Source organism: Leiobunum rupestre, chromosome 2 (assembly GCF_980474605.1).
Source record: "Leiobunum rupestre chromosome 2, qqLeiRupe1.1.hap1, whole genome shotgun sequence".
Taxonomy (NCBI): domain Eukaryota; kingdom Metazoa; phylum Arthropoda; class Arachnida; order Opiliones; family Sclerosomatidae; genus Leiobunum; species Leiobunum rupestre.
Genome location: NC_143385.1, coordinates 16,138,062 through 16,154,969, shown reverse-complemented (window position 1 = coordinate 16,154,969; position 16,908 = coordinate 16,138,062). Strand labels below are relative to the sequence as shown.

General features: G+C 32.7%; 2 protein-coding genes across 2 annotated transcripts; both read left to right on the top strand.

Annotated features, from left to right (window-relative positions):
* The first annotated feature begins 7,931 nt into the window (after window positions 1-7,931).
* On the top strand, window positions 7,932-9,101 carry LOC149956218 (uncharacterized). The gene has a single exon (XM_090166806.1). It carries the CDS (start codon window positions 7,932-7,934, stop codon window positions 9,099-9,101), a length of 1,170 nt encoding a protein of 389 aa, XP_090022932.1.
* A 6,989-nt stretch (window positions 9,102-16,090) lies between these two features.
* On the top strand, window positions 16,091-16,708 carry LOC149956217 (sulfotransferase 1B1-like). The gene has a single exon (XM_090166805.1). The coding sequence runs from the start codon at window positions 16,091-16,093 to the stop codon at window positions 16,706-16,708; it is 618 nt and encodes a 205-aa protein (XP_090022931.1).
* Window positions 16,709-16,908: the final 200 nt, after the last annotated feature.

Genomic DNA, 16,908 nt, shown 5'->3' with positions numbered 1-16,908 from the left:
GGTTGAACCGAACCCATGACATCCTCTTTCCGTTTCTTTAAATTTCTGTTTAATAACAAGAAATAGTATATTATGTCAAAACTTTAGGTAAAGTCTTGGTTAAACATACTTCACACTCTACTACTGATGGATAAAATATTATCTCACAAATCAATTGCGCTATTTTATCACCTCTTAAAATTTTATAATCAACTTTCCCATGATTGATTAAAACAATACCAATTGGTCCAGTATAGTCTATGTCAATAACTCCGGCTAAAACATCAATTCCGTAATGAAGGGCCAAACCACTGCGAGGAGCTTTTTAAACATGGTAAATTAAGAACTGATTTCTTAAATTTTTACAACATTATGAAAAATTTTACCAATACGACCATAGGTGTTTTCGGGAAGTAAAATTTTTAAATCTGTTTCTATTAACAATCTGGCTCCAGAAACCAATATATAATCATATGCAGATTTTAAATCTAAGCCTGCTGAAAATTTGGTTGCGCGAACTGGATCGAAAGCATTCTTTGATATTTTCACAAATTTTATTTCCATTTAAATCTAGTTCACTTTTATGTAAGAAAAATGTTCAAACACTTGTCTTATTTGAACTACGTCCCCGGAACGAAACAAATTTGTCAGTCAGTGTGCTTTCCTACCATGGAAATGTTACCTTTTTATACAGAATGTGACTGTATGTGTAATACTATTAACCGTAATTTTTTTAATCTGACAACGCCCTATTTTTATACAAAAGAATACGCATGTCTAAAAAATATAATTAACATTTAACTATACTTAATGTATAATATATCCAAGGTTAGGTTTATAATTTAAAAAATAAGTATAGTTCATTTTTGTTTTAAATTTGAAATCACCCTTTTAATATGTTTAAAGGATATGTATTTACGATAATGATGTATTATAATTTACGTTTGATATTAAGTTAGAAGGTTACACCTATTATTTATAATTATAATAAATAAATTATTTTTGAGACATAGTTATTTGATTAATCATTTCTAGAAATGTTTTTTAAATATGTGATAGTATTAAAAAACTGTACCTTGACACAAATTTGATCAATATTTTTAACTCTCAGCGTTCTAATTTAAATTCTTTACTAATTTATATATTTATATTAATCTCACAAAATAAATAAAAACTTGAGAATTTATCTTCAATTAGTTAATAGCAAGATATTTTTGGTTAAAACAGTTATAAGTAAATAGATATATTACCTCATTTTTTAGTTAAGAAGAAAAACTTCTACGAAATAATGTAATTATAATTATTTTTAATTATATCGTTTTAATATTTCTAGTTTTTTACAACCATTATTTTTTTCATATTCCTAATAATATCTTTATTGGATGGTTTATTTTGTACAGATTTTTGGAATTGATTTATTTTTAAAATCTTTATAAATTGTATAATGATTTTATTCGAGTAAAATTTTATTTATTTTAATCTTATTGAGTGGTTTGTACTAGGATGGTATACGTTACATATAGACTTTCTGTGGTCGCCTACAAATTTTGTCTTTGGCAAAATAAATATTATTAAATATTATAAAAAATTGTATCTTCAAAAGTAAATTGTTATTGAATTTTGTTTGAAAGAAATCTTACGTAGGAAAATAATAACAGTGGATTTTATAGAAAAAAGATTTATTTACATGTTTTAAATCATTTTACAAGTTTTTTCAAGATTTTGCAATACTTCAATAGAAGTTTCCATTTTGTTGTTGGGGATTATAATTTGATTATTTTTACAATATTCTTCAAAATAAATAAGTGCTTCCAGCTGATTATCGCTCGGCATTTTCAAATCGTTTGTTAGTACAGGGTTAGACTCCATTAAAGAATTCAACGTTTCTTCAGCCATGTTAAGAATATTCGAATCTATACTTTCTTCTTTACTAGTTGGTTCAACATTTGAGTTCGAAGGTTGAATCTTACCGTCGATTACTAAATCATCGTACCATTCTTGATTTTTTACGTTAAACTCGTTCAAATAATCAATAATTTGATCGTCTAATAGTTCATCTTCGAGTGTGTATTTCTGGTGTTTTGAATTTAAACAATCACACACTCTTTTATTAGTGAGTGTTTTATTCGAAAAACTACATGTTAAATGGTTCATTAAATGTTGCTTAAAAATTATCCTGTCTAGAAATAGATCTTGACAAATCCAACATTTTTCCTTAAAGGTAAATCCCTCCATACTTTTAAACGCGTGTTTTCGACATGTCATGTCAAAATAACACGAATTATCAACGAGTGAATCGCATTTCAATTCTGGTTTCCCCATAAATAACTTCATTTTTTAACTTTTAAAGGGGGCGATTTTTGAGACATCTTGCGTTTTCCCATTTCAACTGTGATATAATAAAAAATATACTCGCAATTAGGTTTTTACAGTGATATTATACAGCTCCATCGGGCCCACTACCTGTTGAAAAAACAAGGTCAACAAATAACTTATATTTTGAAAAATATTAAATTCCTCAGGGTTAGCTGGTTTGTGTATTGATGGGGGAAAGCACATTCCAACGATACGAACACCATTTTTAATATATAAAAAGTACATGTATTTACGATAAATTTGTATTATAATTAACGTTTGATAAGGTTGAAAATAATTACAAAATATAAACTATTTTTGAGACATAATTATTTGATTAATCATTTCTAAAGGTGATTTTAAATATACTATATTATGAAAAAAGATTTAACCTTGACTTATTTTTATATAACTTGAAATCTTCGGGGTTTTTAATTTATGATAATACTAATATCTACACATACAGCATTTGTATAAAAAACTTGAATTATACCTTTAATCATTAGAAATATATTCGCCGTGTAAACGAGAGAGTTGAATATTAAGAAATACAGTTTTTCTTCAATTTTGGAGATAAAAGTATGTTATTTAGTAATTTTAATATTCTTTAATTATATTTTTTTAATTATTTCTTCGTTTTATATAGTGGACGAGACTTCTTGCAAAATTTTGTTAGAAAGAGGTTCTGTTAAAGTACAAAAAGATGGTTTTATTTGTTGTCCTTATTGTTTTGGATATACTGAGTCGTTAGAAACCTATGGTGGACTCCTATATTATTGTTGGAATAAACAATGTCGATTTTACTACCAACCTGTTGTGTTTAGACAAGGCAATTGTTTATCAATGAGAATTCCATCGCGATCTTTAAAATTTCTCTCTCTTCGAGTAGTAAGAATGTATAATCTTTTGTACTACTCGTCAAATTTCGTCGTGGAATCACAAGAATTTAAAACATTTTGAGTCTGAACTTCATGTGTTGGATCAAATTCAACATGTTGACACTGTACAACATACCGTTCGATCTACTTTGATTAATTCAGACATTCTTAAACTATATACTTCCGAAGCGATTAAGACCAAAACCAGTGTTTTTATTCGTGCGATGGTAGAGCAACAAAAAGAATTTTTGTGGTAAATATTTTTTTAGATATATTTGTTTTTAATAGATTAATTTATTTATATCTATAAATTCTAGCCCGAATTTCCAACCCGACATGTCGTTTTGTACCGAAGAGGAAAAATACCTTCTACGAATTGATGTAATTATAATTATTTTTTATTATACACTTAAAATATTTTTAACATTGTGTTTTTTCTATTTTTTAGCCTTCAAATTATTTATACCCCCTTCTTTAATTCTTTATTATTTATTAATTTAATTTGTTAGATTATATTTTAGTTTTATTTGTAGTGTTTCATATGTTGTTAAGTGTTTAAAAAATATATTGTTTGAAATATAATAGTTATTAAATATTATAATAACTAATTGTGTTTTTACTTTTACTAAAACTAACATTGCAAAAAAAATAAAACTTATTTAAATTAATTTAGTTATTTAAAGTATTTTGGAAGGGGGCCAAAAGCCGTCAAGGGTATACAACGAAGGCCGCGAGTTCGTTTCCCCATCTCGCAAATAACTAATTAGCATTTTAAATGGCGAAAAAACGAAAAAAATAAAAAAGTGACACCAAAAGTAAATAAGTTAACGTAATCGGGGGGGTTACATATTACCGCCGATATCTCGGGTCGAGCTTGTCCGATCGTGTCCCGACTTGTTGGGGTGATAGACCGAGGCTTAGGGGTGGTAGACAGTTCTCGAGCGTCGAGGTCAAAGATCATCTTCAAGGTGAAATTTGAGATTGAAAACAAAAATATGTTTTTCGATTTTTCCAAGGACAAACATTTTGTTTTTGGAAAATATTTTGGGGGTGTTTTTGGGGGGGGGGGGCTATGGCGGCCATCTTGGAAAAAATGGTTCATATTTAGTTATCTACTACTCCCTGCCCCTCCCGGTTCCTACGCCCCTGAATTTACATGAATTAGCTATTCATATGCGGAGCATTGCTTTGGGCGTTGCCCTTAATCATTGAAGGAAGTAGAATTCACGTTTACTAACGACGTAAGTTATTTAAAAGGCTATTTCGTTAAGGAGTGTTTGAATATCGTCAGATTGTTGCTTAGACAAGGTAAGCATGTGTCCTTTATTATGATCGAATTTTTAATGCTTCAAGTTTTACATTCTTATTTGGAAAAAAAATCTAAAATTATCTTAAAAATATAAGATTTGTTTATTTAATTGTGAGCAGATGTGAAAATTCTAGAAAACTTCACTGGATCGTCGGAATGAGAATTTTCTGCAATGCTTGTTAAAATCTGAATTAGCTTCAACGGAACTCGTTAAAATCGATAGCGTGAACGTTATTGTACTGAACATGAAAAGGTTTAACCATTTGTGTTTGAAAACTACTTAACTGCAAAACAATTAAAGGTAACTTGGGCAGATAACAAAGGTGGAATGTTCTTTGTTGATTTCACAGTAAAAGACTTTTTATATTAATTAAAAATGCTTTTATCAAAGCAGTTTAAAGGTAATTTATGGGGGGGAGTTGGGACCTAGAAAGGTACAGATATTTCTTTAGATTTTAAGAGATATTTTTTGCGATTACTTTCAAAAGCCAAATATATTTTATTACATTTTATCAATTTTCCTCTCCTTTTCACAAATTGATATTCATATTTATCAGATGGAAATGTATATATTTTAAAACCCTTTCCTTAAATTTGAGCCTTGAAACTGTAACAGGAAACTGATAAAATATTAAAATGCAAAGGAGTACGCAAGGGGGGGGGGGGAACTATATTGGAAATCACTCACTTTTAAAAAGTTTGAGCTTTTTCCATATGAAAAGAGCGAAAAGAGACACAACAAAATACACGTATTCGAAATAACGAAACCTTCGTACTCATAGCAAGCAGATTTTTACTTTAATAACCTTATATCTGGCCCTTTGTTTTAAAACAGTCGTCTGCTACGGTGTCGTAAATATTTTGAATAAATAAATAAGTACACAGTTATTGTAAAGGAATTATCATGCTTTTTTATTTGTATTTGATTAATATGTAAGCGAGTTTTACTTTCATTTAATTTATAAATTATGACTGTTAGTTTGCATTTGATAATATTTTAAAAATGAAGTGGCACTTGGTTTTTATTGTCATTTTTAGGGCTTGATATTGCTTAAAACTTGTTGGACTATGCTACCCAATAAATTAACTCCAGCTTACTTTTATACTGAAAACTATATATATTAAATAACTTTATAATATTTTCACATTATATTAGAGTTTGAATCGTGACTAACAAGATGCTAGCCTGTAGTTTGTGACTTAGGTATTAGCTTAGCTGATTATTATTTTTATTATTATTAGAATAAAAATCCTGATCAGTTCTATCTTTTTCTGGATATTACTGGAAAACATAACACTCCACTTATATAGTTGCAGCTTGGATTAATAATATGTTACTGGATATTGCACTACAGCCTTCGCTAAGGCATTTGAGGGTGTCTCTCAATAGTCGCCTGTTAAAGCGCGGACGGGATAGCATTTCCAGGGGAAACGGTGTGACAAACTCTTTGGCGCAGGCGCGGGATTTCGAAAATAACGGTTTGAAATTTCGTTGGCGTAAATAATAAAAGAGTATTTCCTGAGTGTAGAACAAAAAGAGGTTTCTTACCAGAGGAATAATAGAATTGGAAGCATTTCTTTTGGAGCTGGGACTGTTATCAATCTTCGCGGTTGGGATTCCCAATACCTCATAAGTGTCCTAACATTTAATTATAGTTAACACGTGGCAGCCTCTCTGCCTATACCGTAAAGCACGTTGTAAAGCCTGTATCACCAAAACAATGTTTCGGCGCTAGATGGCGCTGAGTGTTAACGGCGAATTTTGAGAGACGCCTAAAAATTGTAGTGCAATATCCAGTAACATGTTATTAATCCAAGGTTGCAGTCTCTCACATCTCAATGGGTGGAGATCAATATTAAATTAATCATCAAATTAGGGGCTATGTAGTTGATAATATTCTTGATTAGGTAAATTACAAAACATTTATACTGATTTAATAGTGTATTTTCTTTGGTGAGTTGCAACAAATTAAATGGTCAACTTACACCTAATCCTTTGCATTTTAATATTTTATCAGTTTCCTGTTACAGTTTCAAGGCTCAAATTTAAGGAAAGGGTTTTAAAATATATACATTTCCATCTGATGAATATCAATTTGTGAAAAGGAGAGGAAAATTGATGAAATGTAATAAAATATATTTGGCTTTTGAAAGTAATCGCAAAAAATATCTCTTAAAATCTAAAGAAATATCTGTACCTTTCTAGGTCCCAACTCCCCCCCATAAATTACTTTTAAACTGCTTTGATAAAAGCATGTTTAATTAATATCTGGCTCTTTTCCCTGCTCTACAGGGCATATTTATCGTATAAATTATTATTGTAAATATAAGCCATAAGTAATCATTCAGTTACAACAAGATCCAATAAACTTAATATTGTTATTTGTAGGTCACTTTGAATAAACAATAGGTGTTTGTAAAAAAAATTGAGGTCACGTGTTAGTGTTTTCAGTACTGCCAGATAACTTAAATAAATCGGGCTGGACATATTTTAAAACTGCCAACTAAAACCTGAAAATCGCTAGAGTAGTCAGTCTATTTTTTTTCACAAGTTATCACAACGAAAACTAACAAGGCTTAATCTATACCTTTATTATGGGCATTTTAATGATTTTATACTTTTCCTCAGCGCTTAATCTTGGATTAATAATATTTTCTAACTGAAGGTGAGTTCTTCTTTTACTACATAGAAATAGTATGTTTATCCTAATATTAATGTTTATTTTCTATTTAGGAATAATCAAAAAAGCTAAACAGCAAGACTTGGTTTTGGAATCCATACCATAAATAACCAGGTAAGACTTACACAATTTATGGAAGAAAATTGGAATATTTATGATTTTAATTTTCAATTTTAGAATGTCTAATCGAGCTGGTGGTCGTAGGTGCTGCGTTCCGGGTTGCTTCACTTCTACGTACAGAAATCCAAATGTTTCATTTTCTCCCTTTCCCCGGAATGAAGCTTTACGTAATGAATGGATTAATATAATAACAGCCAACACGAAAGAAGTTGAAAGTTGAAGAAGAGACCGTGGAACACACCCGTAAGAAGGGTTTTAGGATCTAAACATCAGTCTGTATGTGGTCGTCATTTCAACGTTAGTGGACGAAAAATGTACGGAGATATTAAGCCAAAATATTTTTACCACAATGATGACAACTCTCAGCAATGTGACCTCATACCAGAAAGATTTATTGATGTTTCCAATTTTGTTGAAATACCACCCTTAAACGTAGGAAACCAAGCGTGTTCATTAATGAATTTAAGTGATTGTGAAAACGAAAACTCTACGATACCCGAGTCAAGTGAAGACCACTGTTATAACCTTAAACAAGACTATGGGTAGCTAACGAAAAAAATAAAAAAGCAACATGGGACAATCTGTATGCTAATGTTAATGGTTGAAAATATGGCTAGACTTACGAGTGAAAAAGTAATCCTAAAAAAGCAAAACACCGGTTTTGAGAAAAAAATTCATGAACTAACTGCAGAAGTGAAGAAATTTAAATTAAGGAATTCGGAACTTTCAAAGGCAAATGAGGAAGTGGAAAAATTAGAAAATGAAAAAAGAAGTTTAAAACTTGAAATTGAAACCTTAAAAGAAGAGGCTAAAATGAAAAATACCAAAATGTCCCTGCGTAACATGAATTGTTCCTCTATGCTTCAGTTTTACACTGGATTTGAATCCATGGAAGATTTTAATAGTTTATATGAATATTTAGAACCAGATTTGCCAAACCTTAATTTTTATTACAACGGAGGCTACGAGCGTAAAACAGAGAGAAAGGATTTGAATAATAGAGGAAGACCAATGTCCCTAGATTTTAAGGAACAGCTATTTTTGGTGTTATGTCGTCTCAGAGTGGGACTTTTTGAGCAAGATTTAGCATATCGATTCGAAATTTCGGTTAAGACTGTATCAAACTTATGCATTACCTGGTTTGATTTTTTAGACAAAAGATTATCTTGCCTCAAAATATGGCCTTCAACGGAACTAGTTAACGAGGATATGCCAGATGCTTTCAAAACAACGTACCCAACAACTCGGTGCGTTATCGATTGTACCGAGCTATTCATTCAAACACCAAACGATTATACTACTCAGAGCGATACCTGGTCATCGTACAAAAGCCATAATACAGCAAAGGATATCATTGGAATTTGTCCTAATGGTTTCGTTTCATTTGTTTCTAAATTATCACCGGGAAGAATGTCCGATGTTGAAATAACTGCACAAAGTGGAATTATTGACTTGTTAGAGCCTGGTGACTCTGTAATGGCTGACCGAGGTTTCTTGATTGGGGATTTACTAAAGGAAAAAAAAGTAGGACTAAATATCCCACCATTTCTTGGAAAAAAAACACAACTATCTTTGGAGGAAGAAAAAAAAACTAGAGATATAGCTTCCATTCGTATTCATGTTGAGCGTGTCATTAGAAGTGTTAAAAAATACCATCTCCTTAACACTGTTTTTCCTAATAGTATGCACGCTCAACTTGAAAAAGTTTGGAGAATATGTTCCTACCTGAATAATTTTTGTAATGAACCGTTAGTTAAAGTTGAAAATAGTGAACTTTAATCCATTCGTTTTTAAAAACAATTTGTACAGTACTCTTTCTTTATTTAAAGTCTTAGGTTTTCCTGTGCTTGTTTACCTTTAAGTCTACTTCCCCGCAGCACAAATATCCTGATGGTAACCCAACCTAAAACCAGGATATTTGTGCTGCGGGGAAGGAAACTTGAAGGGAAACAAGCAGAAGAAAACCTAGGTCTTATAGGAACATTAAAATCACTTTTTGCTTTTTAAAATATTACTTTTTCAACTGACGATTTACAAGTCGATTCTGACTGTTTATTTAAAAAGGGAACTACATGACTAGCGCAAAAATTTGTTAACTTTGGCAACATATCATTTTTAAAGAACTCCTCATTAAAATCTATTCTTTCTAAAAATGGTGTGTCATCCCCACAATCAACGATTAAATCACACCATGGGAGACCACTAATACCCATTTTACCCTGTATCTGATAGTAATGATTATGTTTCTTATCACATGTTAAAGAACCATTTTCGTCTAGTTTTAGAAATTTAGTAGTTGGTTCCTTTCTTTTAACGCCTTCGTTGATCGAAATATTTTCAAATTTACATTTTGACAGTGTTTTTATTTCTAAGAGTCCAAATTGGCCTGTGGTTTTATCTAAAAATAGCCTATCCGGAGAAGCGGTACCCATTTTGAAAATGCTTCTTGGCTTTGTTGCGGTTGAAATGTTTTCGTATACAACCCTCACTAAATTTCTTAGGAAAATATTGCATTTGCTTCGTCCAGTTACCCTTTGGTAGAATAAGGTTCTCTTTATCTTTGTTACGTGTGTCAGAACTGTAATATGATTAACTTCTTAATTAATCAATCTTAAAGACCCTAGAACCAACTTGTGTATTAATAAGAATTACAGCGTACCTTGAATCCATATCGAGTACAGCAGATTGCGAAGCTTCACCCATGTCATAGGCTTAAAATATTTGCAGATATATTCTACCTTTTCTCTTCAATGAAGATGGTTTACTAACAGGAAACAACGAAACCACGAATACTAAATAAAGGCAACATAAAAATGTATTTAAAATCTAATCTGCAAAACTAAGATTTAAATAAAAACAACTGCGGAAAATATATTCTTGATCCGAGTCTTCCGAGAGTTCGGAGCGTCTGCTCAAAGGGTCAGACGAGAAAATGTCACGTGCCGAAACAGTTTTTAATGCCTTCCCCCTAATTTATTTTCCCCTCTCATCTTTTTTACAAACACCTATTCGTGTAATTGTCATTTCCAGTCACTCTGAGGTCATACCATTTTTTTAGAAGTTTTTTAACTTTTCACTTTGTAGTAAGAAATGTTAGTTTTGTTAAGGACAGATCCTACACTTTGATTCAAGCCAAAATGTAAAGAAGCAATATTAAAAATGTTAAAGACTAGAGTTTCAATTTCATAAGAATTCTTAAAATTTTATCAATCAAAGGTAGGAGCTAGAGAGATATCATAAATTTCACAATAATAATTCTTGATTCGTGCCTTTCCAAATGTGTAGTTATCAAAATTCTTTAAATTTAGTAAATTTCACTTTGCACAACCAAATCATTAACTTCAATACTTGATTCATGCATTTTCCAACTAAAATTTACCAGATTCGGTCTTGTCTTTAAAAAACAATTTAAAGAATTCAGTTACATTTCCAGTTGGAAAAAACACAATTTAATCAAGTAATTTTTTCAGTCTCTAAATTAGTTAATTAAAGAACGAGTGGAATCTTTTTGAAAAAAAATGAAGCATTTTGTGGGCCACAGTGTACATGTACTTTGCTTCCTTAGCAATGGTACTATCCATTAGTATCACTCGTTCACTAAATAACTTCATTTCTACTATAAAATCAATTTTAACTGAAGAATAGGACTCGGCCCGTTGATTTTTCTATTCTAAATTTACCAGAAATCCTGAAATTAGGAACTAACTATTGAGACCTCACACTGTTAACAAAAATGGGGTCAAATTGATCAGTGCCCACAATAATTTTAACCATTGCTGTCACTCCTTCATTTCCAGTCTAAAATATATTAAAACTGAAGAAAAGGACTGGCTTTTCAACTGCAATTTAACAGAATTATTGTAAAAAAATACCTTAACACTTATCTTCACTTATAGTCACAGTTTTATATTCTAAATTTGGAACTCTTTTTAATTCAATAGCAAGCTAGTCAGAGTTTCTACTTTTCAACAAATTACAAGGCCCCTGAGCTGAAATAATGTATATCCTACTACATCCTAGGAGGCCATCTAATGGCGTATAATTCTACAATCTTTGTTGCGCGAATTTCAAATTATTATTAAAACTTACCCTAAATGACTAAATATTAGTTAAAATTATAAATAAAAACATCTCAACCAAATTGATTTATAAATAATACGTTTTTAATAACCGAAAAGTTTTAACACTAGTTTAAGGCGACATCGCGGTCCGCCATTTTATTTTGGAATTTTGTAACAGGGTTGCTAGCTCAGGAACCTCCCAGCCAATGAAAGCAGACTTATGTCAAAAATGAGACAATGAAGGAAAGCCATTGGTATACTCTTATTTACTGCCGAGTAAAACTTGTAAAGTATTGCATTTTTAATGTGTTAATAAATTATTGTTGACAATAAGAATAATGCCGCTAGCCTCCCTAATGCTGAATCTTGGGCATGAAAAACCTTGAAAATAATTGTCTTTTTTTCAAAAAGTGAACAAAAAGTTATATTTTTCCTGCCTTCCAGTGTACTACCGATTCCCATAGGAAATCATGTTCGGCCAGAGTTAATTCTAGAAAAAAAGGACGAAGACTTTTTTGGAAGTTTCATCACCATATTTTTACTAAATTATACGTCTTTCTATAAAGAAACGCAACATTGTAGTTTTAATGTAGATCTTACGTCACTGCGAATCTCTGAGCACCTGCAGATATACTTTGGCTTTTCTAGCGCCCGCAAATCGAACGAACGAATTAAGGATATACAAATGCAACTAAGCTCTGTCTCGTGACTTAAGAGCAAAATTTTATATTTTATATATTTATTCAATTTATTTAGAGGAACATCTATTGGATACCACTAACTTTATATGCAACCAAGAACCAATTCAGGTTGACAAAGAATATGACGCCACCGCCTCTGTTTACATGATTCCAGCTATTATCCGCCTACGCGAAAGTAAAGCGATGTAGTTCATTTGGTTATGTTGAAAAAAAACCTTCTCATGGGCGCGTAAATATTACAATATAGCTAAAGGTTTCATTCTCCACAGAAAAATTATCTGAATTCAAATTTAGATGGTGATAATCCGTATGGTGTGTTAGATGAACGCTAGTCACCCCAATCCTTTTAATGAATATTCTTAGGCTTTAATTTGGCAATACTGAGTGTTTAACCACATAAGCATTTTGGTGTATTTTTATCCCCTTAGTGTTAGCCATATTCAACTGCGTCCACCCAAAGTGACCCTCTTCAATATTTTCAATATATATGGCACATGATATATCAAATGAAAGCTAATAACTTGAATAACTTGAAAATGTTTTTTTGTGCTATCGTAGTTTTGGTATGAATAATATTATTATAATTATATCATTTATATTTATTGATATTGAATAGAATTTTTTTTCATAAGCCAGTAATTGTTTGATTATATAAAATAAATATGGAAATCTTTAAAAAATCTTCATCACTTACTATTTTGAAAATATGCATTTTCGCACTTTTCTTCTTGTACAAACACATTTCTGTGCATCCTAGACGCGGTGTTTGCGGCGCACACATGCAAGGAGGTTTACATCGCTGAAGGTCTGGTTCTGGACCTTGAATATCTTAGAGGCCTAGGACTGAGAATCTGGGGAGTCATACTCCCGGGATCTTTTATTTGAAGAGGGGCTCTCGTCCAGCCAATTCTTTTCGCTGCGGCCCTGATTCCGTTTTTGTTTGGGTTTCTTGCCTGGGGTCTTATCCCGAATGGACCCTTGCTCCACCACCTGGATCGCGCAAGAGGTAGACCCTTGAAGGTTGATCCGAGTCGCATTAGGGGTTGGACCGACCCAGACCTGGTTGGATAACAGGGCGGTTTGAATCAGAGGATTTACCCTTCCCTTGTTTTGAGCCAAGTTGTATTGTTATTTTTGTGTTTCCATGGCGGTCCCAAGAGAGAAGAGGAACGCGAAAGGTCGCCGCCCTTAACCCTCTGTCCGGGCGGAAGGCTAGGTACAACGGGGTTTCGCCTGGTATCGTTATTGAAACCGTATTTTTGTTTCCCGGTAGCATTCAGCCCCCAGCACGATAACGTACACCTTGGCTTAAGGAAGAAGAAAGCCTTAGTTGGCCAGCATAAAATGTTAAATATTTTAAACATGCAAAGGTAGAGTTGACATCCTTTTGGTTTTTAGGTCGCTTTGGGCCATGTTCTAACTAATTTGTTTTTTTTTTAAATCAATATAAAATACTCTCTGTTTCTCATTTTGCTGTTGATGACGCGAAAGCTCACGAAACTACCAGTGGTAAACCAATAAACTTCACGCACTCTTAAAATTAAACAGCAATTAAGGACTGTTTTTTACAATGACCATTATTTAAAATATTAATTTTAATTTTTACAGCAAATGCCTGTTTGATTGAAAAGAGGCAGAAATCTGCTGAATATCAAAGTTAACGGCTCTGTATGTTTAGAATGTGTACGCGAGTATATTTCTTTAAACGGGTCAGTGGGAAATCGGATAAGTCGCGAACATTACGAAGTTTGGATGAAATAAAGTGGAACAGAACCACGAAGCTCAACGAAAATAGATTCGTTACAGTTATCGAAAATTATGGTAGAAGCTCACGAATTGATTAATCCGGCGGATCAATTAAACATCAAGGTGCCGGAAGATATTAAACTTCCGGCAATATCCGCAAAGCACGTTTGTTGATATGGCTCTTTGACAAATAAGGTTCTAACGAAGCGGTTTAATTGCTTAGATAAAAATCCAAGTAGTTTATTATAGTATTTTATCGGTTTCATTGATGATAAAGATCTACTTTTCTAATTATTTTACATTAACATATTACTTGAACAATTAAAAAATCTCTTGATAAACCTATCGTTCTGTTTAGTTCTTTACTCTCTATAAATTGTAGTTGTCGGAGACATTATTCGTGGTCAAATTAATCCTGGTTCAAATATCTTCAAATCACAAGAAAACCACTTGGTAAGTAAATATAAATTAAGCTTCATATCTTTGCTTAAGATCAACACCAAAAGTCTACTATCCCACAACTTCAAATCCGACTAGTTTCCTTAGTTATTTTTATTTAGTAAATAGTTGAAAGTCTTTGGTGTTAAGAACGTCTGACAGGAAATAATAGAAGTTTTTAAAGTGTTCTTTCGAAGTATGTGACTTTCTTTACATTATTCTGTCATTCAGCCTGTTCATTTTTTTTAACTCCACCTTTCTCTGAAAATCCACAATTGCTGCCGTATCGTAATTCCTGCACACCATATGAAATATTTTTTTCACAAAAAAGTTGTGTTGTAAGTCGGAAAATTTTCCGAGGAAAATGACCGAGGCCTTTTTTTCCGGAAAATTAAGAACACTAGCTTAAACCACTACATATATAATTTTTTTCTGCAAAATTAATCTCTTACACTGAAGAACCTAATTGCTGACATGTTTTTATGAGAGTTTAAATTGTTTTGAAATTTAAGGTATTGTTTAGATTTGAAAGTTTGGCAATTATTTATAGATGTTCGCATTCGTTAATTTTATTGAAGACAGTTCTGTCGAAGTTGTGCCAATGTCGTGGTGTTTAGGAAAAAAAAGCGAGTTATTGGCCAAATCATTTGAAAATGAGTGAAAATTCAAAATTAGTGCAAAAACAAACATGTACAAATAAGAAGTGGGATAGCAGGAAGTTAGATTGTTAACCCCAACTCCAAGTAATTCAATTTTTTTATTTTAAAAAACTCTTGCGGTCAAATGTATTGGGAAACCACATGTTCCGCTGTTACCATTGAAAAAGCAAGGAAAAAGTGCAAACAGGCAAAGGAAAAATAAAACATTTCGCAAATAAAAGAATACTAAGTGATTTGGAAGAAAGTGATAAGGGAGATGAAGGCAAACATTCTGACAAAAAATCTGAAAACAGTGACGAAAACTCACACGATTCAGAAGAGGGTTCGTTACGTTATCTATACTCAATTTATTTCAAAACAATGTGAGGTAATAATTATAAAGACTAATATATTCATCGTTGTTAATATAACCATAACGTCCGAGAAAAGAAAAACAAATAACAAAATGTTAATCTGGAGCAAGTACGTGTAATATATAATTTTGAAGGTTTCACATTAGACATTTATTTGAGATAAACCATCAGATTTGCAAGAGAATTATATTTCGAAGAAAAGTAATTATTGAATAATGTGAACCAGATCGAGTCATTCATAAATTTTGTGCCTGAGGCCTGATTATTTGTGGCCTCAGTATACCGGTATGTGACTAAAGTCCAAAGCTAGTGGCGTTGGGACGGTAAGCCAAAGGTCTTAGGTTCGATTCGTGCCCGCAGTGATATGATTTTTCTCAGTGACTCTGGTATGGAACTATACGCAGAGGTATTCCTTGTTTTAAATGAAACTTCTTATTTAAATCAAAATTTATTAAGTAGGCTTTGTCCCTAACAGCCTTTCCCATTAATTCAGAGAGTTATCTCGTTGTTTTGGGCCATCGCTGCTGGGGAAGGTAGGGATGACTCATCCTCGCTCGCGTCGTCCACCTTCGGAATTCTATGAGTCGCTTAAATATCCATATTGAGTAAGATTTTCTAGTCCATCGACGGGTGGCCGACTATTATTCTACATTTTGACCTAAGGGATTATGTCGGCCCGACTCTAAAATGTTATCGAGAAAGATTATGGCGAGCTATGTGTACACTGAACGTAGTTAAAGTTTTATTGTCAAAGTTTAGTGGTCCATTTAGTTTAAATTCCCATTTTCATTTTTAAGGTACCTGTGAACCATGTCTGATTGTGTCGGTCATCGATACCAGAAAATTGGCGACCTGAAAATGCCTCAAACTGTTTTACCGGACGCCGTGAAGTCAATCTTTAACCTGCAGGTACAACCCAACGACTTTGTATTGTGCACGTTTCCCAAAGCGGGAACTCACTGGACGAGCCAAATCATTCAACTTTTAAGGAACAACGGACAACCGACGAAAGTGGAACTCGAGAACATTACTAATTTCTTTGTGGTGGAAATTTTGGGCGCCGAAATACTAGAAAAGCAATCTTCGCCTCGATTTTACCTCACTCACTTGGACGCTCATCATTTCCCGCTGGTGCCATCGGCCAAATACGTCGTGGTTATTCGCAACCCCAAAGATTGCTTACTGTCCACGAACCATTTTTTGAACACCGATTTTCTGGGAAAATCCGGAGGCAGGATTGAAAATATTTTCGAGCTTTTCCTATCTGGCGATGTGGCTTTTGGTAGTTACTTCGACCACATCCTCTCCTGGTACGAACATCGAAACGACGAAAATGTCCTCCTGTTGCACTACGAGGAATTGCAGAGGAATATCAAGCCCACCATAATGAGGATCGCGACGTTCTTGGGAAAAAGTTCGAGAATTTAACGCGAAATGACATTGTCCTCGATGACATCGTCCACTTCAGCGGTTTCAAATACATGAAAGAGAACACGGAAAAGGATATCGAAGCGGTGTACAGTAAGTGTGGACACCCAGACATGAACCTCGATCAATTACCAATTACCAAAGGTCTGAAAGAGTACTTCAAGGCAGTGCAGAAGCAAACGACTACCAAAGAGAGGAAA